Source organism: Trichoderma virens, assembly GCF_000170995.1.
Source record: "Trichoderma virens Gv29-8 chromosome Unknown TRIVIscaffold_81, whole genome shotgun sequence".
In the NCBI taxonomy this organism is placed as follows: Eukaryota; Fungi; Ascomycota; class Sordariomycetes; order Hypocreales; family Hypocreaceae; genus Trichoderma; species Trichoderma virens.
In genome coordinates this window covers 702,594-725,999 of record NW_014013668.1, presented here as the reverse complement: position 1 = coordinate 725,999, position 23,406 = coordinate 702,594, and the positions used below count along the sequence as shown (strand labels likewise).

At 43.0% G+C, this 23,406-nt stretch overlaps 9 protein-coding genes across 9 annotated transcripts; 7 read left to right on the top strand and 2 right to left on the bottom strand.

Moving 5' to 3' along the window:
* Positions 1 to 751: 751 nt before the first annotated feature.
* TRIVIDRAFT_137077 (uncharacterized protein) lies at positions 752 to 1,726 on the top strand (the record flags this gene model as incomplete). Its single annotated transcript, XM_014098922.1, has 2 exons — positions 752 to 982; positions 1,106 to 1,726. Coding segments are annotated over 2 exons (852 nt in total), but the record flags the coding sequence as incomplete, so codon positions are not given.
* Positions 1,727 to 3,571: 1,845 nt separating this feature from the next.
* TRIVIDRAFT_90003 (uncharacterized protein) lies at positions 3,572 to 4,737 on the top strand (the record flags this gene model as incomplete). Its single annotated transcript, XM_014098921.1, has 3 exons — positions 3,572 to 3,898; positions 4,028 to 4,236; positions 4,295 to 4,737. The coding sequence occupies 3 exons, from the start codon at positions 3,638 to 3,640 to the stop codon at positions 4,599 to 4,601; spliced, it is 777 nt and encodes a 258-aa protein (XP_013954396.1).
* A 1,329-nt stretch (positions 4,738 to 6,066) lies between these two features.
* TRIVIDRAFT_47744 (uncharacterized protein) lies at positions 6,067 to 8,485 on the bottom strand (the record flags this gene model as incomplete). The annotated part of the gene is made up of 3 exons (XM_014098920.1): positions 6,067 to 7,476; positions 7,525 to 7,866; positions 7,934 to 8,485. The coding sequence occupies 3 exons, from the start codon at positions 8,483 to 8,485 to the stop codon at positions 6,067 to 6,069; spliced, it is 2,304 nt and encodes a 767-aa protein (XP_013954395.1).
* Positions 8,486 to 9,051: 566 nt separating this feature from the next.
* On the top strand, positions 9,052 to 9,838 carry TRIVIDRAFT_193161 (uncharacterized protein; the record flags this gene model as incomplete). Its single annotated transcript, XM_014098919.1, has 2 exons — positions 9,052 to 9,273; positions 9,353 to 9,838. 2 exons carry the CDS (start codon positions 9,052 to 9,054, stop codon positions 9,836 to 9,838), a joined length of 708 nt encoding a protein of 235 aa, XP_013954394.1.
* Positions 9,839 to 12,287: 2,449 nt separating this feature from the next.
* On the bottom strand, positions 12,288 to 13,134 carry TRIVIDRAFT_68765 (uncharacterized protein; the record flags this gene model as incomplete). The annotated part of the gene is made up of 6 exons (XM_014098918.1): positions 12,288 to 12,432; positions 12,498 to 12,603; positions 12,666 to 12,779; positions 12,833 to 12,889; positions 12,951 to 13,022; positions 13,101 to 13,134. 6 exons carry the CDS (start codon positions 13,132 to 13,134, stop codon positions 12,288 to 12,290), a joined length of 528 nt encoding a protein of 175 aa, XP_013954393.1.
* A 3,756-nt stretch (positions 13,135 to 16,890) lies between these two features.
* Positions 16,891 to 18,276, top strand: TRIVIDRAFT_48107 (uncharacterized protein; the record flags this gene model as incomplete). The annotated part of the gene is made up of 1 exon (XM_014098917.1): positions 16,891 to 18,276. The coding sequence occupies one exon, from the start codon at positions 16,891 to 16,893 to the stop codon at positions 18,274 to 18,276; it is 1,386 nt and encodes a 461-aa protein (XP_013954392.1).
* Positions 18,277 to 18,823: 547 nt separating this feature from the next.
* Positions 18,824 to 19,903, top strand: TRIVIDRAFT_48167 (uncharacterized protein; the record flags this gene model as incomplete). The annotated part of the gene is made up of 1 exon (XM_014098916.1): positions 18,824 to 19,903. The coding sequence occupies one exon, from the start codon at positions 18,824 to 18,826 to the stop codon at positions 19,901 to 19,903; it is 1,080 nt and encodes a 359-aa protein (XP_013954391.1).
* A 936-nt stretch (positions 19,904 to 20,839) lies between these two features.
* Positions 20,840 to 21,743, top strand: TRIVIDRAFT_48252 (uncharacterized protein; the record flags this gene model as incomplete). The annotated part of the gene is made up of 2 exons (XM_014098915.1): positions 20,840 to 20,922; positions 20,987 to 21,743. 2 exons carry the CDS (start codon positions 20,840 to 20,842, stop codon positions 21,741 to 21,743), a joined length of 840 nt encoding a protein of 279 aa, XP_013954390.1.
* Positions 21,744 to 22,171: 428 nt separating this feature from the next.
* On the top strand, positions 22,172 to 23,061 carry TRIVIDRAFT_48118 (uncharacterized protein; the record flags this gene model as incomplete). Its single annotated transcript, XM_014098914.1, has 3 exons — positions 22,172 to 22,334; positions 22,391 to 22,703; positions 22,764 to 23,061. 3 exons carry the CDS (start codon positions 22,172 to 22,174, stop codon positions 23,059 to 23,061), a joined length of 774 nt encoding a protein of 257 aa, XP_013954389.1.
* Between the last annotated feature and the right edge of the window lie 345 nt (positions 23,062 to 23,406).

The following is a 23,406-nucleotide window of genomic DNA, read 5'->3' as shown; positions in this document are numbered from 1 at the left end:
TATAGATACGTACCATCGCTACTGCGTTGGCACCCATGGATTTAAGCAGTTGGCTGGTGCCAGCACTCCATCTTCACTTAGATCAAGTCTGGTCCTGATGTTTTTGGCCGCCTAACATAACTGTGGACCTATAGGATACGCGAGCCAAAGGGAGCTAATCGCCTGAAAAGAGAGCTGTACCGTACGACCTATGGGGGATTAGTGGATACTTGACACAATCATAATGGCGTGCAACAACGCTTTTTCTCTGACCGGCGTTTACGGCCAAAACAATTACTGATCGAGATACGAGATTAATTTGTTGATTTCTTTGATGACTTCCGGATATTATGTGCCAAAACGGCGCTGATTGGATAAGAGGGCGATTTTCTATGATTTTTTTTAAGTTAATGGTTTGCTTGAAGTCATCCGCGAAAACGCGTCGCGGGGTTACTAAAAAAGCGTTTGTACCCAGACTTTTGACACCCCATTGTATCTTTGGTGGTAGTCGTTGAATGCATTTACCTATATGTAGTGTGGCTGCTGTTAAGAATGTTGGCCTGTAGGTTTAAAAGGTGGATGTCGCCCAATGTCCTTCATTCTTTTCATTCCATTCGGGCTTCCTTGTTTTGCTGCGCTCGATGCTGCGAAAAGTCTCTCTATAGCCTGTTCAAAGCAAGTACATGCCATGCCTCCTCCTCCTCGGCCAGTAGCTGCCGTCTTTGGCGGAACACGAATCGGCAACAGAGAGCTGTTTATGCCCCATACCCATCTCGAGACATTCTTAACGACGCTAACTCGACACCACATTACCAAAATTGACACAGCACAGGCGTACGGAAATTCTGAAGTTACACTTGGCAGAATCCAGGCAGGCAGCAGATTTGTCTTTGACACAAAATGGAGCCCTTTTTCATGGACTGAATCCAGTGCACCGTGGGCCACCAATGAGCGCATTATATGCTCCGCTGAGGAAAGCATCTACAAGTTAGCAGTTGACCAAGTAAGTTGAAACCTTGCCAGCTCTCCATACAAAGTCATTTTTCTTTTTCACAATATCAACTACCCTTATTACTGTATTTTCCCTATATTCTGCTGCTGCTGCTAACCAATATTTGTCAAAAAGGTTGACATATTCTACCTTCATAGGCCAGACCCAATGACGCCTATTTCCGAAACCCTTGCTGCAGTAAATACTATTCATAAGCGGGGCCTTTTCCGCCGATTTGGCCTTTCAGGCTTCCCTGCCACTGAGATTGAAGCCATATACAATCACTGCGCCGACCACAGCTATCCTCTTCCCGTCGTTTACCAGGGTAGCTACAATCCGTTGAATAGGCATAAAGAAACTGCCCTACTTTTGACTTTGCGCAGACTGGACATCTCCTTCTATGCGTACGGTACTTCAGCTGGAGGATTTCTCGGCAAGAGCGTGGCGCAAGCAAAGGAAATGGCCAACAATGACGCTTTTGTCTCAGCAACCTGTCGGCCGTATTTGCGCAATGCCAACTTTTTGGAGATACTAGCTCAATGGAACACTGTTGCAGAAATCGAAGGAGTGAGTCCAGCCGAGCTGACGTATCGTTGGGTGGCGTACCATTCAGCATTACGCCCAGACCACGGCGATGCCTTCATCATTGGTGCTAGTAGCCCCGAACAACTTGACGAAACACTCAGTGGCATTGAAAAAGGCCCGCTCAGCGACAATGCATGTGCTTCTATTCATGAAATATGGGAAAAGGTAAAAGGAGGATAAGTTGCCATAAATCATATAACTAACGCATAAAGGCTGTTACAATTAAGACTTTAAAAGAAAGCTAGCATATTCAGTCTTTATGTTGAACATCCTCTTCATGTTGAACACAGAATGTTATGAAGAGCTCTCCTTAAGTCTATCGATATGAGTTCCATACAATAATCCAAATTATTTACACAAATCTCAAGGTAAGGCTTCTATTGTCTACTTACTCGAAAGGTATTTCTCGCTTACTTTCGACAGTGACAATATATATATTATGCTTCTCCTGTAGGCCTTTTCCACTCGCGATCCCAGAACCAAACATTTAGTCCAATTTTCTTTCCCGAAAGTATTGGTAAAGCAACATGAATAACTTTGCCTTGAAACGAGCCGTTCGGATACTATAGCTCTGAACCTTATCCCTAACCACCAGCTACAGATATAAAGAGAATAAGTCGGTGTCGTGAGAGGTAGGGTTCGTGTATATTTAGACCAATAGTTAATTATTACTAGTTGAATAATCTGCTAAATTACATCTGCCAATCTGTTTATATTCTTTTATATTAATTAACAGTGCGATAACATATTATATCGTTTTTATTTAGTCCTTCGTAAGAGGTTCATCTTTTATAAATAGACTGTTCCGTCACACTGACTATTCCCATTGCGATTATTGGCCTGATGTTTTACCTTATTTGGTCTTGCGATGTGGAAGATTGTAACACGAATGCCGGGTGTCAATACCAATACAGTCGGTTGTGAAATTTTAATGCTGTGAAGCTATTCAAAAGTCTTTGCAAATCTAACTGTCACAATATAGAAACGAGTTAACACTAGCCCCTATGCTCTGAACTTAGATAAGCTTTAAGCTAGAAAGTTTTCTATAAAAGAAAATGTATTGCGCCATTGTGGAATCGTATTTTCCCAGGTTATTTGAAATCTAATGTAGGAGTAATTGCCGCAGCGCTACTGTCCTCGGATGTTTTAGCTATTCCTAGTTTTGCAGCCGTGATAGCATGATTATACTTCCCCTCATTAAAGTTGTAGTCAAAGTGGAAAGCCGTGTTCACTTAACTTCCCGATTAATCTACCTACTCAGAAGAGATTACCGATGCCAGATTGCTATACTTAGTTCCTTAATATAGAAGGTCGCATGAATTTTGACAGCCGTAATTAGTGGGTCAAGCGCGGGGACCTAGCTATAATAGGATAACACAGCGTTCCGTGTGTATCAACAAAGATAGAGAAACACGACCAAGTTTGACCGATCGAATCGGTGGTCACACATGATAATGATGTTGGATAAGGCGTGTTGCGCATGAATCAGGGATACTACAATCAAAAGATCCCTCGGCTTAGTATTAATTGCCTAACTTGCAGGCGGGGTTGTTCTTATTGATAATGCAGGCTTTACAAGATCATAACAGTGATTTCTCTTTACTGCCTACCTTCGTTACAGTATAGTCTTAAAATTAGGCTTAAAGGCAATCTAGAGATAAGCCTATTAGTTAAGACTATATGGTATTTTTGATATTAGCTATAACTCTATATATAAGAAAGAACTTTTAGTAGATTTCCCTGGGGGGTTTATCACTTTAAAATAAAGGTAATTTTACTACCTTCTGTTTCCAGTTTAGACATCAACTAAGATAGCGTTGGATTTCGGAATTTATATTAGGAAGGAGATCTTAGGAACTTTTTATCCTTCCTGTATGGTAATTACCGGAAATACAAACTGCTAGTACAAATTGGTGATGGAAAATAACAAACAAATGCATCTGTCTGATAAAGCACGTTGAGATTTATGTATAAATTGAACCTCTTTGCCCTTTCGTTAGAGAAAGAAAACCATCCACTTCCTTAATCTCATTTAACATATTGCAAACATCTTTACCCTGAAAAAGAGCAGATACTGTGACAATGGCACCCGTTCTCGCAATCGCCTCTGTGCTTGCAGCACTACCCGCTCTCACCATGGGAGCAGCTATCGCTCCTCGCGGTAGCGACATTGTGGGAGGAACAACCGCTGCCCTCGGCGAGTTCCCCTATATTGTCAGTCTGTCTCAGGGTGGTTCGCACTTCTGCGGTGGTGTTTTGATCGACTCCCGCACTGTTGTGACAGCAGGTCACTGCACTGAAGGCCAAAGGGCCTCTTCTGTTAAAGTCCGCGCCGGAACTATTGTAAGTCCATTCCATCAGACACATTATTAATACCAAAGACTCCAGTGGACATCTTTTCTATGTCTCTATGTATATAAAACTGGCAAAAGCCTACAAGTTTTCTGAATGGTTGCTAACTGATCTTAAAAGACCTGGGCTTCTGGTGGCACCCAGGTTGGTGTCTCATCGCTGACCCTGCACCCTAGCTACACCGTGGATAGCCAAGGTGTGCCTGATAACGATATTGGTGTTTGGCACTTGTCAACCCCAATTGCTACGAGCTCTACGATTGGCTATGCTACTCTGCCTGCCCAAGGCTCTGATCCCAGCGCCGGCACAACTCTTACCGTCGCAGGCTGGTATGTATACTGATAATCGGTTCTCAATAAGAAAGGAATGGTGCTAATCATAAAATAGGGGAACTACAAGCGAAAACTCCAACTCTCTCCCATCTACCCTGAGAAAGGTATCAGTCCCTGTTGTTGCCCGCAGCACTTGCAACAGCGAGTACAGCGGAGAAATCAGCAACAACATGTTCTGTGCTGCAGTTGCGGCAGGAGGCAAGGACTCATGCTCTGGAGATAGCGGTGGCCCCATCGTTGACCCTAGCGGAACTCTGGTCGGTGTCGTTTCCTGGGGCCAGGGATGTGCTGAAAAGGGATTCCCTGGAGTTTACACCAGACTGGGCAATTACGTCAGCTTCATCAACAGCAACCGTGGTTAAGTTACTGTTTGACGCTAAGTGAAGTTAAGACATATGAAAATGTTATTCAAGACTCCATCTAGTTTTAGTCATAGATCTAAGTGGCAAGTCTTAAGATTATTTTACCAATACTAAAGACAAGTGACTATTCAGAGCTTTTTTTGTAAGTAATAGGGCAGAGGATTATTGACCGCAAGGTATAGTGTGCGAGCTTTTCGCGGTGAGGCAAAGTATCACGACGTAGCTAGTGTCAAACCAATAAGCACTCTTGAAGGGTGGTCACATTATATCTACAGCACATTTATGTCCAACGAATGGACCATCGCCAAGTTCCCATCTTGATAGAGGAGATATGATTAATGGCTGCTACCCATCTCTTTGCTCATGCTCCAGTATTTAATTCTCCTTAAAGAAGCTCACTTTCCAAGAACCTTGTCTTGTTAAATTAAGACGAAGGTGTATCATTGTTGATCTATTTAACGGGCCTCAAGAGCCCTAGCAATCTATCTGCAAGCATCACCAAATTAGGTTATATTCCAATAAAACACAGGAATCTGCGCATAGAATTACTCATCTTGAAGAAATACGGATTTTCTTACGGTTGCCAAAAATGAAGTCGGTTTCAATGATTTCCAAAGCTCCTATTAGAAGAAATTGTCTACTATGTCGCATTTGGATCTGAATGCGCTGCCAGTCAGATGAGAGCAAGGCAGCCTTTCAAACTGCGTTGTCAGGGAGGGCTCTTGGTTGACTTCACCTAATCTAGGTCTGTAGACTTTTGAGTGTCTGTAGTGCTGATGCTATATTGCAAAAGGATTCTTAGTATGGCCGGCAGAGCTAATTCGCTCACAAAAGCTCTCGTTGTTCATGCCACAAGTCAAAACGGCTGGCCGCATCGCCTTAGTGGCAATATTATTACTTCCATGGAAAAAATACTTGTATAATCGCCAAGGCTAAGTCAACCGCAATGAACATAAGGATTCTAGCTTTCTTCATCACCATTTCACTCAGCAACAACGAAGGGAATTTGATGATGCAAGAGTATAAATTCCATCACATATTTATATCCATGGCATGAGCTATAACCTGATCATAAGACGTAAAGACTCCTGAAGATATTAAAAAAAATCAAGAAGTAACTTGATAATCTTCTGATATTTTTGAAGCGAAGCCGGGTTGGGACTGTCGCTGCCGCTGATCCGCCCATGAATACCATGACTCATGCATGTGAAATATTTATAGAGACGGGTTCTGGATCATTGCTTCCACCAAGTCCGTCGATATGACTATATACGACCTGATCATGAACACTTCTCATGCCATTGCCGAGTTACGAATAGGTTATACCAGGTATCATTAACCTATAAGAAGAGCTGACAAACCCCGACGGCACACTAACCAATTTCATGTCTTGCTTCGCCATACTAGTGCGATCATAAACCAAGTCTCATTTTGCAATTTCCTATATTAGTTGAGAACTTCATATCTAGACCGAATCCCCTTTGCTATCTAGAATATTATAGAAAAATAATTCCTGCAAGCTCCCAAGTCCAGGTTCTAGAGTATCCAAGTTGATCGTTGGTTCCGTATACCAAGGTTGATAACTCATTTCCAAATCAACTTGCCCTGGGTAAATAAAGGTCTTGAAAGGATTATCTTGCACCTCACCAATGGGCGCTATATTGAGTGGCTCCATAACATTATTCTCTGCTGTATACATATTAACAGAGAATTCTGTTGCTAGATTGAAGTCAAAGGAGCTAGACGACAATTTTGATGAAAATGGCATAGAATCGCAGCCTTCCGGATCCAAAACTATGCTTTCATGGTTTTTTGATTCACATCGTTGTCGCGTAAGCTCTTTTTCTCGGTGCTGACGTGCAGCGGTGACCATGCCAATGATAGAATCTCTCAGAGGATTCTGTGTCATCATTGCCGGAGGGATCTCATTTAGTGTCTGAGCTGCAAGTTTCCAGGCCCGTTCGCATACCGAGTCCCATGTCTGTGTCTGGAGATGAATAAGAACGATACCGATAGCGTACCATTGTTGGAAATTTACCAGGACCCAGCCCCATTGATGTGTTGAAGGCTGGTCTCGCCATTTTCGCATGTTCTCAATAAGAGTCAATGCAGAGAGAAATGATCGGTCTCTCAATTTTCTCTCCGCGGAGGATGCCCATTTTCCAAAGATATTCGTGTCCCTCACAATGATGCCAAGCTGGTCCAGAAGCATACCGAAGAAGAATTCTGTAAAGGGTTCTATAGCACGCCTTGAGTCCGAGTTTCCAAAAAACGTGGTAGTAGCCCACTTTCGTACTTCCTCTATCTTAAGCAGTGTGTCGTATTGTGCTTCTTGCTGCTTCTCCCCGGAGCTCAACAGGGCGGACATTGAGGAAAGTACAAGATTACACAGACGCCGCAGCTCACACGCCATGAGGGTGAAGCTCATATCCGTAAACCCCTCACGCGCAGTTGGCTCTTTCATCATGTTAACTTCGAGATCAGTGTCGTTACAATTTGTGGGTTCCCTCGTATCCAACATGCTGTTGGATATCATAGTTTCGGGTGCATAGCATTGACTGACACGGGCGTCGAAACAGCAAATATGCCACCACAATCTTCGTCTCATCTCTGCCTCAAAATGCGAGACATTTGGGAACGCAGCTCCATCTCGATGTAGCCCTACAGATACCGCGGCCCGCACTAAAATCCCAGACATCATCCACACAGTCCGCATCCCATAACGGTGACCTGCACTCTCGAGGTAGATTAAAGATGCTTGCGCAACGCATAGATCGGTCGTCTTAAGGATACCCGCCTGTGATAATGCTTTTTCTGTTCCCACCACGAGACGAGATAGAACCTTTTCCTTGGTATCGCCGAATGCCTCTTGTACCTAAAGGTTCTTTAGCAATATGATTCTTCCAAAACGAAGATAACTTACATCGGTGTCACTCAACGACGTTACAGCGGCGAGAGATATGGAACAGATTAAAGCGCGCATCCCTGCGGACAGCTTATCAAAGCCGCCTTCTGAGAGCCGAATGGCTTCAGTCATAGTTGGCACATGCAGCACTTTGATGAAAGGATCCACATTCTCAACGTATACCTGCCAGATAAAAGACAGGAGATCTGGCGCAGGGTGAAATAAAAATTCATGTGGGTAGATTTGGCCAAAAGTGAAGGGTATTTGGCCGGCCTCCACCTCAGGTATCGAGGAGCTGTCATCAAAGGCACCTGAATGGAAGATATCACTAGCTTCAAACGCTTTGCGGACATCTCTTAACTATTAATCATGCAATTAGAAAAACAGGCGTGCATATGTGCGATTGCGCCAAAGATAGGGAGCTTACCTCGCCATGAAGAGCAGCCCAAAAACCGTTGCTGGTATATAGGGTACCGCTTTCGCAAACGTGGAGGCTACCAAATGATCTGCTCAATTTGTTCGAAAGATCATGATGTGAATTGATTGCAAGTGTGTTGTCGGCGTCTTCTTCTTCAACTGCCGAGCCTAGTCCGTTGTTATTGGGGCCTGCATTGCCTGAATTGGTATGGCGAAGTGTGCAATCTTTGTCTTGTGCCTGAGCCTTCATGCCATCTACCACACTCTCTAGCTGCCTTAAGCGACTGAGAAGCTCATGTACCTGGACCTCCGACCGCTTCCGCGGCAGAGGCGTTCGATTTGAAGGGACAGATGCCGTTGTAGAATTGTGCTGGCGAGTTGGCATGCGCCCGGTGAAGGGATACAAGCATTCCACGCCTGCTTTGGAGCAGAACCCACATGGATTCTGTCTATTACAACGAGATTTGCGCCTACGGCAATTGAAGCAGCTCCAAGAGCTCACTACAGGGCCTTCGCCCTTCTTGGTGTTCTGTGGATTACTCTTCGAACCTTGTGTCGCCATTTTCTCGGCTTCGGACAGAAACAACAACGGCACCGGGAGATATCTGTTGGTCCGGATGCAGGTCCGAATACAGATGCAACAAACAACAAACAATTGCTGGAGATTTTTGTGAACTTGACATGCCAATGCAGTGACGATGTAGCTGCGTGGCGGAAGACTAACATGGTGTGATGACGAGGTGTGACAAATGGGAGTGGAGAAGAATCGTGTTGTTGATTGGTCCGAGGTCCGAAGCGTATGGTCCGAAAGCTCTGGTCCGAGAGTTTTGACAGCGCCAAATTTCACGGCCTAGACAAAAAAGGTAACACCAGTGCGAGGATCTCATTGCAACTCGCTTACTAAATTCAAGACGTTTATTCGTAATCTGCAGACCTCTGTGCTGATACGCATTGTTTACTTGGGCCGATGTTTTGTTTCGTATCAGAGGCTCAGGTAACGACAGTAGGTGAAGGCTACATAAAATGATGGTGTTGGCAGGCTTCATCAAATTTAGGCGACTCAAGTTTGAGGGCTATTGAACTGGCTCATATTACTAAGTGGAAAAAGAATACATGTCAATAAATACCATGCCTGATCTACAGCCCCTTGTCCTATACGCCTTTGCGCCTTTTGCGGCCTCTGCAAATCCATGGAAGGTCGCATTCATCCTGGAAGAACTCGGCCTTCCGTATCAATTCGAGAAGATTCAGGCAGCAGATACAAAACAACATGCCTTCCTCTCAATGAACCCCAACGGCAAAGTACCCGTGCTGAGGGACCCAAATAATAACAATTTGACAACATGGGAGGCAAGTTAAATCCATTGTTGTCTCAGTAAGTTGAGGTGTTCTAAATTACAGGTAGCTAATTTTACCTTGGTTGGTGTAGTCCGGTGCAATCATCGACTATCTTATCGATGTTTACGATGACCACAATATTCTGCACTACAACTCTAGCCCAGAAAAGCATTTGACTCGCTGCTGGGAGCATTTTCAGATGAGCGGCCAAGGACCATACTTTGGGCAGATGGTTTGGTATACCACCTTCCACCATGAAATTTTGCCGTCTGTTATAGAGCGCTATGGCAGTGAGATCAAACGTTTTCTGGGGGTCATTGACGCGCATCTCGACAGCCAAGAGACTGACTATTTGGTCGGTGACCGAGTGACCTACGCAGACATCATGTTCTTACCTTACTGCAAAGGTCTGGCCACTGTTATTTACCCAGACCTAGACACGTCTCAATGGAAGAACTATACTGCTTGGGTTGATCGCATTTCATCAAGGCCAGCCATTGCGCGTGCCCTACAAATAATGGACGGCGCAGTACTACAGCATAAGGAGTATCTTGCATTAGTCGCTGAAGGGAAATAGCATCATGTTACAGCTGCAGAAATGGGATACATATCTTATTGAATAAACAATTTAGCCATCATGGCTACAGAGTTCTTCGTCCAAAGAGTTTGCACCAGTAGTTAAATGTTTCTCCCGGTATTTTGAAGACGTCATCCTGCATAAACCCAAAACTTAGGTGCATTTTCCAAGCATCGCCTGACTCAATAGTTGCTTCAGCAATAGGCAGTTTCTGAGCTAGTAGTAGTGATCCCTGACGATTAGAGTATGACTCTTCCCTCTGGTGCAATGATACAATGATACTCGCAAATCGCTGGGATTCTTCCTCCATATCGTAAATACCTGGTGTCCCTTGTAAATAAATGCATGTATTCAGGCGGTTACTGTATATCATGCAGATATAATATATAATCAGCGCATCGTAATACATATTTCCAAAAGCTGGGTTATTGATTGGTGTCCCACTAGGCTGGATATAGGTGTTGTACCAGTTTTGGAGCGACGCTCGAAGTTTTCGGGCTCGAGAAATAAGCTTTTTAAGTACTATGATTGGCTGGTCGGGATTATGGCAAATCACATTGGTAAAACCTTTGAAGAGAGTCGGTATGGTGACAAAAATCGACACTATATAGATGACCATAGTACTTCTTTCCGGTACAAGAGGATCGTCAGTGATGATTGATCGAAGAACCGCCCTCCAAGTAGGCTGCTCAAGGAAGCAAGCTTCATTGTTGAGTATTGCTTCCGTTGCCTGCCAAAGACGTCAGTACGGGGTTTGTCAGATAGATTATGACATGGCAAAAGTACAAGACCCACCATTGGTCCGACATGGCCCATGAAAAGACTTTTCTCGAACTCAGAGCTATAGCTATGTGGGCCCCTCAGCTTCATTATGTGTGTGGCTCCCGCGGTGTGATTTATCCAGGCATTCTCCCGACTAGGGTTAAGTAACTAGACAGATCAAAGGAATATAATTAAAACACATCTTCCAAGATCTGATGGATTTGCACTTACTTCATATAAGCCTAAGATTTGTGTGGCGCAAAGTACCTCAGTTGCCGTATACTGAGAACTAGAATGAATTGCGTCTCGTAAATTTAACAGCGCTATGGAGTATTTTGAAATAGCAAATAACTCCCATTCTCTGTCGCCAGGGGTTAACAAGCATCTGACTCGAGCCAGGGCACAGTCTGTTGCACTGCGTATTAAGACGCTTTGATCGTAATGAAAAGGTATATATCGTAAGTATGACCAATTCTTTCCCTCAAAGAAATGCGATATGTTTTGAGGATTTTCAAGAAGCCTTTGCCCAGTATACCGACCAATCCCAACCGAAGCTAGTAAAGATAGATCCAGGAACCGTAGATTTGTTTTGGTAAGGATTGCCGGAGATGCGGGAGCAACGTTTCGCAGATATTTTGCATCCGTCCGCAAGCAGACATCATTAGGCCCGGCTTCGTCGGGGATCATTGGCATAAAAAATGTTTGAGCTTGCTTCTGGCCTGCCACACTATCTCGAAGATCATTGCGGGCTATAAAAACGGGAATTTGTCTGCTGTTGGGATGCCGATGCTTCGGTTCTTGTTTCCGCTTCTGAGCCACTTTTTGCATAACTTCACGTCGTATTTTAGCGCGGTCAAAGGGTATAGTAGAGGTCGTTGGGTTGATCCACAAGAGATTGTTGGAGGTCATTGAGGCTGAACTGGTCTCGCCTGTAGCTGAATACGCCTTGTGAATACGTAAAGTTATACCTATGCAATGCTTCTGTTCTTATCAATGAGCGGTTTTAGGTATCTTGCGAACTGTTATAGGCAAGAGCTGCCAAGTATAGAGAGCCACAGTCTCTGAAGGAAAATGCTGTTGGAAACTCCAGGAATCCCGCATGATGATCTAAGCTGCATGGTCGACGGAGTACATTACATAACAATAAGCACTAATGAAGTGGGGAAATCATGTCAGAATCCGCAGACTATGGAAAAGGAAGGCGGGGTTGAAATGGTTAGCCTTTTCAAGTTGAAGTAGGTACTCACGGATACCCTACGACTAATAATAATACTATTCAACTAAGTTCTTGTACTTACTATCTCTTGCTCATTTAGGAAGAAGAGGACAAAATATTATTTATATAGTCATGGGTGAAGAGGTCGCCTAAGACAACAATAAATTATCAGATTGTTGGAATTGTAAATCATGTAAGCTGGAGATTTTATTCCTATTGGATATTTGATGCTTATATGATTTGACCAGTAACATAATGCCCAGAATTAATTGTTATCGGCTCTCTATCCGCAAATACCATTCACAATAGATTGAATTGGATTACCTATATCACAATTTGAATGTGAAAGAGAGAAATATTTAACTAGTTGACTAGGAAAAGACATTTCTGTATACCCAATGCACTCATATAAGTAGGCTGTATAGGTATGTCATCATGTACCTACTGACTCATAACTATTCCCACACCAAATCACGCATGGTTATTGTAATCCACAGGGGTCAGCAGGCCAGTCTTAATGTCATACACAAAGCCAAAACACTGATCAGCAATCCTCTTAGGCACATAAGGAGATGTCTTCAGTATATGAAGGTCATCTCGGACGCTTTGCTCGACACTGTCTTATGAATTAGCATAGTCATTTTTTATTCACAGTTTGTGTTTCTAGAGTGTATGGCTCACTTGTCAAATGCTCCAAATACCATATTATCAATCTCTGAATGATCTGGCAGGCGGCATTTATGGGCTTCACGAATATCTGCATCCTTAAATTGACTTCCACCACAATCTATAAATAGGGTATCAGTTTAGCACACATTTCTCGCCTTAATGTTGATAGAAATGGAATACCTGTGTGATGAATCACTATGACACTCTTGAGACCAAGAAAAACATCAAAGAGCATCACTTCTTGCAAAGCAGGAGCAACACGGCCTGCAGGATTGCGCGATATAAGAATCTGATCTGAGACACATGTTAGACTTATACCATAGTAGAATAATTATCATTTCGCGTACCTTCGGGCTTAGTCTGCAGGAATTGATCTGGGTTGAGGCGGAAATCGACGCAAGTAACTTTCTAGGTCAGGCTTTGGGCTCTACGTTTTCTTTACAAACATTTCCCCTATATACTTACTAACGAGAGTAGTCTCGAAGACGCGACCGAGAGCCACCTGTTCGGCGATTGTAGGCGGGGGGTTGTGAGTCTCTGCGTATTTCCTTTGTAGCAAAGGTCAGAAATAACAATGGCACAGATCTTGATGTATGGTGTCAACTTGCTTGTTACGCTCAAGAAGAGTCTCGTAAGGAACTGGGGCCATTGTGATGGGATGGGTTGAGCTGATTTATGGTTGGTATACTTGATCGATATTGGCAGATGTAGGTAGAGATTTTTTGAGTGGCTATTGATCATCATTTATATATTCGAGAGTAATGTGTCGCTCAGTCATATACAGTATTAGAAAGCTACCATGTGTAATCATTCGCAATATTGTTTTGTATTTGAAAATTCATAATCTATCTTGTATTCGTAATCGTTTGCTAGCGTAGTTGTTGTCTATTCCAGGGTACTTCTACTTCACTTGGATTAGCACTGCGCTGTACCGGGAGCAAGTTGTTTGCTCCGCAGGGTGTTTACTCCTGTTAGATTTGTAAAGTTCTCTCTAATCCACTTCTGGTAATTGGACCTTGGTCATTTTAGCGCTCATATAACGGCCAACTGGGGAGCCCACCAAATGTCCATTTATGGTAATGGTACCCTGGTAATTTAGCGTCTTAGCTAACCAAGAACGGCGATCGAGAATTAAGAGTGTGTTTCTTTTGATTCGTTTTATGTACGCTGATAATTTAACGGTGTATGCTCTGCATAATCGCGAGACGTCTTCTTAACATTGTGTTATCGTATAGCTGCGCCTGGTGATGAATTAGAATCGAATTTTGATTGGTTATCAACTCATGTTCTGTTACACAGATTGGATTCGGCGTAGTACAGGACCGTCACCTGATTGACAATGTAACTAGGAGCGGTTCAGCATCTGGTTCATCGAACAAACATTATATACTTATTAAAAATGGACTGTACAGAAAATCTGTGGCAGACGTCAATTGAATCGAATGGAGACGCTCGCGAGGAGACTCTTGAACAGGCATTACCCGACACTCAAATTTCACTACCACGAGTGAACCAGGAAACTGCTGTATATGCAAATCCTCTAAGTTATTACCTAAATCGGCGTGCTTATGTCCCGTAATAACTCTTACAAAGGGAATCTTAATTGGCGATGAGTGTCTGTCGTACTTTTTATTATTTTGGTATTATTTCGGCATACAGGCAGCGCTGCTCCATTATCCATTACCACTTCCCCTCGACTTACTTTAATATATCATGTTCCTTTATGCTATGTTGTACAAAAGTTGGTTGGGGGCGAAATTTTGGCTTTTGGACTTACTTTAATGTTACGCCTGAGACACCAAGTAGACGATGAGTTGTCAATAATACCGAAGATAAATTAAAACATTAATCCATGCCCAAAGAATTGTGATGAAAAGACACATAGCGAGGCAATAGAGTTACTGCGCCTAAATATGTATGTGTCACTGAGAACCAAACAACCCACATAGTCTAAGTTATGGTTAAAGTCATGTTACTCATCGCCTGAAAGTAACTGACGAAAGCCCGTCAATAGATATCCGCGACTTCTAGTGCCCTGGCAAAAGGATGGCAAATAATTGGTGATGGACCTGAGCCAGCTTTAATCTAAAAGCTCTTTCTAGGCTTAACATGGCCGAAGATGTACACATAGAGTGGTTTCACTTCATGTCATCTACTTCAAAACGGGATATTGTTGGTTGAGTACAATAGCTTTAATCAAAAATCAGATATAGTGGTTTTGGTGAGATTCTTTTGTATTTTATATATTGTATTGAAGAAGATACCCTTCCCTCTGTTCCAGTCGTGGCTGATCCAGGGTGGCTAAACATCATGAAGATTGGCTAAAAACCTACATTCATGAAGCCCAGTTTGCTCTAGTGCATACCGCTTGATGCAACCTCATCGGGGAAAAGAAAAGAGCTCACTCAATCTTGGTCTGAGAGTGACCCAAAATGTGTTTCAAGAACGGCTCTCGGTTGTCTAGAGTTTTGGATCATGGGTGATATAATGACTACGAACAACCTTCCACTACGAACACGAGACTCCAATCGAATTTCTTCAAGCAATATAGTCCATGAGCCTGTTTGGGTCTACTCAAGTGCTTTAACATGACAGTGCAGAGATGGAGAGTTCGATAGTAGGTATAAGAACTTCTATTTGAGGAATTTTGACAATTCATCCTTGCAAGAAGAGTAAGAGAGGGGACTTTATCCCAAGGTAGAACGGGAATAAGCAGAGCGATCTCCACATGTTGAACCCTAGGCACATCTTTATCCATAAATACCTCCTTCACTTCATTCAACATGGAATTTCCGACAAACTTTATCGCATCTAATTCAGCATTTCAAACACTATGCTGAACTTTAGGTACGAAGTATTCTAAGTGGGTGATTGTGCGATCAGTGTATAGGCGACGGGGAAATTTCTCAGAGCAATCAGAATGAAACAATTTTTTTTTGATCTTCCGCGTAAGGTGCTATAGATTCTAAAGCAAATGATACTAACAATAGCCTAACCATCTTGCCGTCATATGTCCATGGGAGGCGCATCAACGCCTAGCAAAAGCTGAGAAGTGTCAAGTTACGCAGTGTTTTTTGCGTGTCAAGAGTCAAGGCACAAAGAGAGGAGTGATGGGATCAAGGAGTTGAAGCACGGCGAACTCGCACGGACTTCGCAGCTAGGTAGACCATAAAAACTGTATTTATCTCTGACCCTTTTGAACAGAAGGGAACAATTCTTTTTTGTAATTGCATTTGCGCCACAGCCTTCTAGTTAAACTGTGTTGCGTCTTTGCTGCTAGAGAACTCCCTTGTCTCTGACATTGCGACTCTGTAAAACTAGTAATCAGGGCAGATGCACTCCGTAATTTTGTGCTTATAACTACCCCTTGTTCAACGCATCCAGGGATTATAACAACTCCCTGTATAACAGACACAGTGGTGTAGGCAACAGCTCATGAAAATTGATTGGGCCTGAAGCATTTGCAAGAATACCTTATTTCAGGACGCTGACTATAAGTGGAACCGATCAGAAGGCACTTGGAAATGAGCCAAGATTGCCTCTGTTTATTCAGATACTAGGTTTGAAGAAGTTAGTCCGACACGTCAGATGGCTTCATATGCAGGACCTTCACCTGACGTGTGATCACAAACACGAGTTGACGATTACAGACCGACTTATTTTTGATACGAAATTTGAATTCAATATAGCCGTTAAGCATATCCACCAACTGAAACTATAACGGTGTCCCAACACCTCCTCGTAAGGCCACATGATACCGTAAGAGAAATTAACACTTAATAATTTGATGGTGGTAAATCTCTGCTCTTTTGCTTTGCATTATTGCAGCAGAGCTATTGGTATGTGTAGAATTAAGATGGCTTTATATACACCTAAAACTCTTATATCCTGAAGCTGTTCAATATTTGTGAACTTCTGCCTAATCAACTACTAAGCATACTCCCACTTATACATGATTTTTGCAAATACCTAATGTATTTTTCACGTCTGTTCATACAATTGTAGATTGGTTCCGCTTTTTGACAACTTCAAAGCTCCTGAAGAGAATGTTTCTCAACATGGTTTAAAGTGGAACTAACAGGTAAGGCTAGTTAGCGTTGTGGTGCCATAATATGACAAGACAAGTACTGTATTCTGAGCAGAAGCTAATAAACAGCGGTGAAGCTTACTGACAGAATATTACTCAAAGATGGGTCTCAGAAACTATGGATAGAAACCCCAGCATGGAGAAAATGTGGGCGAGTTGACGAGAAGTAAATATAAATGGCAGCCTACAAGAATCATCGATAAACACATTCTCTTCATCAAAACCATCATCATCACATTCACCATTTACAAGACTTTTTAGATTGTTCTATTACAATTTTATTTCACAATGGCTTTGAGAAACTCTGTGATTGGCCTTATGGCTCTTCAACTTGGAGTCAGTTCAGCTGCTCCATCAAACGCTTTTGATCCATCTCTTTTTAACAAAGAAGATGTTATTCAAAAAGACAGCGTTGTTATTGGCTGTGGTGCTGCTGGTGCATATGGCGCTATTAAACTACAAGACTCTGGAAAGGATGTGCTCGTTATCGAGCAGCGCGGTCGTTGTGGAGGCCATGTGGCATCATACATCGACCCAGCTACCAGCGTCAACATCAATGCTGCGGTAGTTATTCTTGTCGATCTGCCTGAGACTCAAGCCTTTTTTAAGAGAGTGGGCGTAACACTCGGACCAGCTACAGATCTTCTTGGAGACAAGTCGACGAATATTTTTGTGGACTTCCAATCTGGAAAGTTGGTTAACTATACGATGCCAGACCCATTGACTTTGTTTGGTCTTATAACAAAGTACACGAATATTCTAACCACACAATATCCATGGCTTAGTTCTGGGTGGAATCTTCCTGACCCTGTTCCGAAAGAACTTGTTCAAAGTTTTGGAGATTGGTTACTTGCGAACGATCTTGAAGGACTGGCATATCCTATATCACTTCTCAGCCAGCGTGGAGAAATCACAGCAATGCCGGCAATTTATGGGTTGATGCAATTCAATGTGGATTGGGCTACTCAAGCTCTGGTTGGCTTTGTTGCTGCGGAGAACATGCAAGATATTTACGATAACGCTTTCAACATCATCAACAGCATGCCCAACGGAATTTTCTTGAATACCACTATTGTTTCTACCCAACGCCAAGATGGTGGAACATCTCTGATTATCAACACTCCTCGGGGACAAAAGCTCGTGCAAGCCAAAAATACCCTCATGACTGGCCTTCCGACAATTAGCAACCTCAAGGGATGGGACCTTGATGATAATGAGATCTTGATTTTCAGCCAATTTACGAACGGTGGCTATGCTGGTGGCGTTGTGAAGAGTTCTACGCTGAATGTTACGCCTAGCTGGGGTAATGTCGCTCCTAATGGACCATTCTTTGTTCCCTCGTTCCCCGCTGTTAATGTATTTGGCGCGAAAGACCCTCAGGTTCATAACGACCTCTTCATGTGGTATTTCAATACTCCACAGCCAATGGAAACCGATGCAATTGTTAGTGCAGTGAATACAACGCTGAACAAATTGGGTAGCGCTGGTGTGCTTGACACCAGAGATATCTCGTTCCCCTTCTCTTACAACCATAAGAACTATTTCTGCAACGTTCCAGCAGATGCAATTGCCTCGGGCTTCTATAAGCAGCTTTACGCTCTACAGGGCAAGCGGTCTACTGTCTGGAGCGGAGCAACATGGTTTGCTAATAGCCATTCTGGCATCTACCAATTTACTGATAAAGTGGTCAAGACATACATGTAAGGTATTCTTTTTTTTTTTCCATAAAAAAAAAAAAACACGAAGTTTAATTACCAAATCGATACTTGTAATAGCGAGTTCGCGCATATGAGTCGCATTCAAGCACTATTGTGCAACATACAAGTAGATAAGACAGATCTAGTACAAAGAGGAATCGGGTATTTTATATTACTAATTGATAGAGCATAACTCTGTTTTGTTCCCACAACTTTTCACTATGATTCTTTTTACTTTTCCGTATAATCTTCATCGACGGTGGGACTCTGGCTTGATTTCAAATCTCTTGGTCCGATTTGGAAATTTTTGGTCCGATAGTGAACGTCATGGTCCGATGGTCTTGACCCCCGCTCATTTGAACAAATCAGTAGCTGCGGCACATGGTTCAGCCAAATTTTCTCGAGACATCACTAATACAATTATTGCGAAACAAAGTTTATAAATTCTATTGAATGTAGGGCCTCAAGAAAACATAAATGGAATTCATTTAATTACCCTAACCAAGAAAACTTTATACAACACTACGGCTTGAGGCTTTAACTTCAATCTCGGGATGGCCACTGAACTACATGCAGACCAACCTAACCAGGCCCGTACGGTCTTTGTGACCGGAGCAAATGGATATATAGGCGCCTCAGTGTGTCGAGCATTTGTCGGAGCGGGCTGGAGAACGTTTGGCCTTGTTCGGAAGCTCGAGGCAGTGGATGACCTGGTGGCGGCTGAAGTAATACCTGTTGTGGGTGATTTTGCAGACCTCAGCTTCCTCGACTCGGTCTATGAAAAGGCAATTGTTTTTGATTGTATTATCAGTTGTACCGAGAGCCTCTCAGGATATTCAGATCATTTCCTCAACGTTATGTCGCTGGTCAAGGTCTTGGCTGAGAGGAGCAAGCGGAATGGGGTTCGCTCCTTAGTTCTTTGGTCCTCTGGTTGCAAGGATTACGGGACAACAGATGTTCATGGATCACCTACATTATTTCCGCATACTGAGACATCCCCCACCAATCCTCCCCAGTTTCTTCGCCAAAGGACTGAGAACTGCCTTCGTATATTTGATTACAGCGATATCTTCGATGCTGCTCTTCTCCGGCCCACAAGTGTATTTGGTAGAAGCGGCAGTTATTATGGAGCCATGTTGTCTTGGGTTGCGGTTGAAGCAGCGGCCAAGGCCAACACGCTGAAAATCCCAGTCAACCCTGACAGCATCATGCATGCAACTCATGTCGACGATTGTGGCGCGGCTTACTTAGCGATTGCTGCTCACGCAAATCGAAAAGAGGTTGCGGGGAAGACATTTAATATATCGGGATATCGGTATGAGACCGCAAGAGAGGTGGGGGAAGCTCTGGCAAAGGAGTATGGGTTTAAAGGCGGGGTAGAATTCGTTCCTCTTGCTGAAGCAGCATCGTCATTTCCTGAAGGGCTACAAATTGTTTTTAACTTTAGCCAATGGGTCAGCAGCGAACATATTCGCCAGCTTACGGGCTGGAAGGATCATCGCCCATTATTCTCGCAAAATTTGAGTACCTATCGACAGGCCTATGAGGCAGCTCACAGGCGAGGAAATAGTAACATTCTGGCTATCGAGAGCAGAATGAGTAATAACTTTGGGAGGTATGGGTCAGAGTATTAGAAGAATATAGAACTCGATCGATTTATTTTAAGTGCTGGAATTGGGTATGCAGCGACATTTTTTCAGCTGTTATATAGGTACTGTGAGCCGTCTCCCCGTATTTTTTAAATTGTATTGTATTGTTGTATCTCATAACGATATCTCTCGTTGCGATCTCAGTCTTGAGCTCTGAAATATGAACTTCTTAAAACCTAGAATAAGTTCTTCCATTATGGGCATATTCGCTTTTGGCAAACCTTTTTGTCTTGCTATATGTTAGATATGGTGTCCTTGTTACAGCTACAGATACGCAATCGCTAACGGTGTTTTTATAAAGCTAGCATAGGGGAACAGATCGGACAGGATACATTTAACAAATATGATGAAAGTAGCACTAACAACACGCAAAGTAAGCTGACCAATTAATATCCCACATGCCTATTTATTCTTTCATACCTATATAACCCTTAGATGTGTATAAGCACTTATTACAGTTATGGAGAGTAATGTTTTGTTAGTTTGAGATTGCTTTACAGTATACGGTAAAGCTTCGTTATCCAATTCAAAATTTACTTCATGGCCTTCAGACTACCAACACTAAGTAAGCAGCCACCTCCGCTAGTGTACTGTAAGACCCAGCTCGAAAACGCACGCGTTTATGAAGTGTTGTGGTTGGAATGACGGCTTTTATTACAAGGCATGCATGGCGAAGGATGTTGCGGGCGCCCTGGTCCACAATGATTCCACAACCCCTCATACACGCAACAGATAATTGTTGTAGGGGGTTTGGGTATAATATTCTATGTTCCATGCTACAGCACATTTTCTTATATGAACTGAAGGCTCTTTCTAGCTACGCCTCTTATTAAAAATCTAATATATTCCTTGTAGACTTCCCTAAGCAGTGCTTGACACAGAGCCTTTTATTCCTGCAGGCGCCCTGTCTTTCGCGCAAAAATGCTTCAAGCGCGGAAAATCGATGATTTGCCAGAGTCACCCAAAAAACCCAATATTAAAGTGATTGTCCTTGGTTGCAGCAAGTGCGAATTACCTCCGTTTGTTTCTTAATTGGAGAAATGCTTACATTTTTTATCAAAAAATTAGGACTGGAACACTTGGGTTATATCGAGCATTCAAAATACTTGGCTATAAGCCGTATCACGCTGCAGAGCTCATACGAAGTCAAGATCACAGCCATAAAGCCATCTTCCAAGAGGCATTATTAGCTGAGAACGACCGCTTTTCGGGTATCAGACCATACGGACGAGTCGAATTTGACAAATGGTTTCAGGACTATGATTCAATCATCGAAGTGCCTTGCTACATGCCTGTACAAATCTACAGCGCATATTTGAGCGATCCGAACATAAAGTTTCTTCTAACTGAGCGAGACCCCGACAAATGGGTCAGATCATTTAATAAACAAATGGGTGGCATGAACGATTATCTTGCATCTATCTCTATGAGCGTCCTGAGATATTTCGATATCGGTCTATGGCATCACTGGCGATTCAACAGCCTAGTTTACAATTTGTTTAGCGGGACAACTAAAAGAGGCCATCCTGAAAACGAGCAGATATTGCGTCAGAATTATGTCAACTACAACAATTTTGTCAAGAAATTAATTCCTAAAGAAAGACTACGTGTCATTAAGCTAGAGGAAGGATTGGGATGGGATGAACTTTGCGACTTTCTCGAGGTTCCGAGACCCAACGTGCCATATCCAAATTTTGATGATCATATCGCACTCCGAGATGCATTGGTTGGGCAATTGATAAAAAGGGCTTTGATCAAGTTTACCTTAGTAACTGCTTCAATTATTGGAATTGGGATGGTATTTCTTTGGAAGCGGCGGAAGTAACAAACACTTGATCATGAATAGTCATGTTACAATATAGGATCTGGTCTTAAATGTTATCCCGCCGTCTTCTTTTACGGAAATTCTGACGCCTAGTTTTGTGGATAGTATGCTGATATACTTCTACAATATTGTATAAGATGAATTCTGCTTTTCAATCTCCCTTCCCATCTGCGATTACAATACTTTCCGAACAGTCAGATTGAACTTTGGGTATGAATGTGTGTATATCCATCTGTTCTCCATTACGAACTTACTTCTGTTAATATCCCACATAAGCTTACGTCAGATAAGAGTACTCTGTCCCTGCAACGCGTATATATTTATCTAACCACCTGGTGCTCACCATTCTGTCCTGGCTTGGAGGTGCAATCTTATTTTGCGTTGTAGCATGTTGATCACTGTTCCGGTCAATCCTCAGACTCTGAAAAATGGGACAAACAGTATCTGTGCCGGTAGACAGAAGGAGGAAGCTAGAGATAATTGATGCTGGATTCTCAAGAACCGGGACATTGTCCTACGCCTATGCTCTAGAGAAGCTTCTTGACGGACCGGTACATCATACAGCTACCCAGCTTTTCAATCGAGAAGATTGTAAGATTAACTTGCGATTCTTTTATTGTCCAGCTGTATTGATTAACATCGCTTAGCGTACTGCAAGAAATGGAATCTGGTATATCGATATCGGCGCGAAGGCAATCGCACACAGTTACTCAAAGCGCTAGAAGACGTTTTTTCAGGTTTTGTCGGCGCAACTGATGTTACCGCAATTGATTTCATTCCAGAACTAATGGAATTATACCCGGATGCGAAATTCGTACTTGTCACGCGCCCTCCAGCGGCCTGGTGGAAGAGCTTTGAGATAGTGGCCGATAACGCAGGAAGCAGAGTGATGGGAAACATCACCATGCCACTACCCGGTGTCCGATGGTTTGTTGACACAGCGCGAGGATTCTTCGAAGCGTGAGATACCTCAGTGTTTCCATAAAACATGGAAGGGAGCTTGGTTAATGTTTTTCACAGAGCTGAAGATCGAACCGGTCATAAATGCAACCCACTCTGGATTGAGCAACATAACGATTACGTGCGTAACATAGTTCCAAAGGACCGCCTGCTCGAGGTGGAGCTTGGATCAGGATGGGAGCCACTCTGCAAATTCCTGGATAAACCCATTCCGAAAGAGCCGTTTCCCCACGTCAATGAGGCTGCAGCACGAGATAAGTTTGCACTAAAAATCCTCCAGAAAGCCGCAATGGCTTGGGCCGGAATATTCACGAGCATCGGGCTCATTTCCTATCTATCCTGGCAACTTTGGGGTTGACGGCTTTAGCCGCTGAGGTCATCATACGAGCCCTGCTATCCCCAGTGATTTTTTAGGGCCCACTCACCTGTCAAGCTAAGGTCATGATGCCTTATTTCTCAACCCAACAACCAATGCCACTACTTCTTACTTGTGTAGATTTAATAATACAACAATTGTGTGGAAAATATGCCTTAACTGACACCCAAATATCCACCCCTACGGGACGGCCTCATGCCGGTGTAATTATTTCAATCGTGGTTCATTTTTATTAGCTGTTCTAGAAATACATCCATCCTGTATATACCTAAAACAGTTCCCAAACGTTGACAAGTATTCCCCTTCACTTTTGTTATATAGTGAACT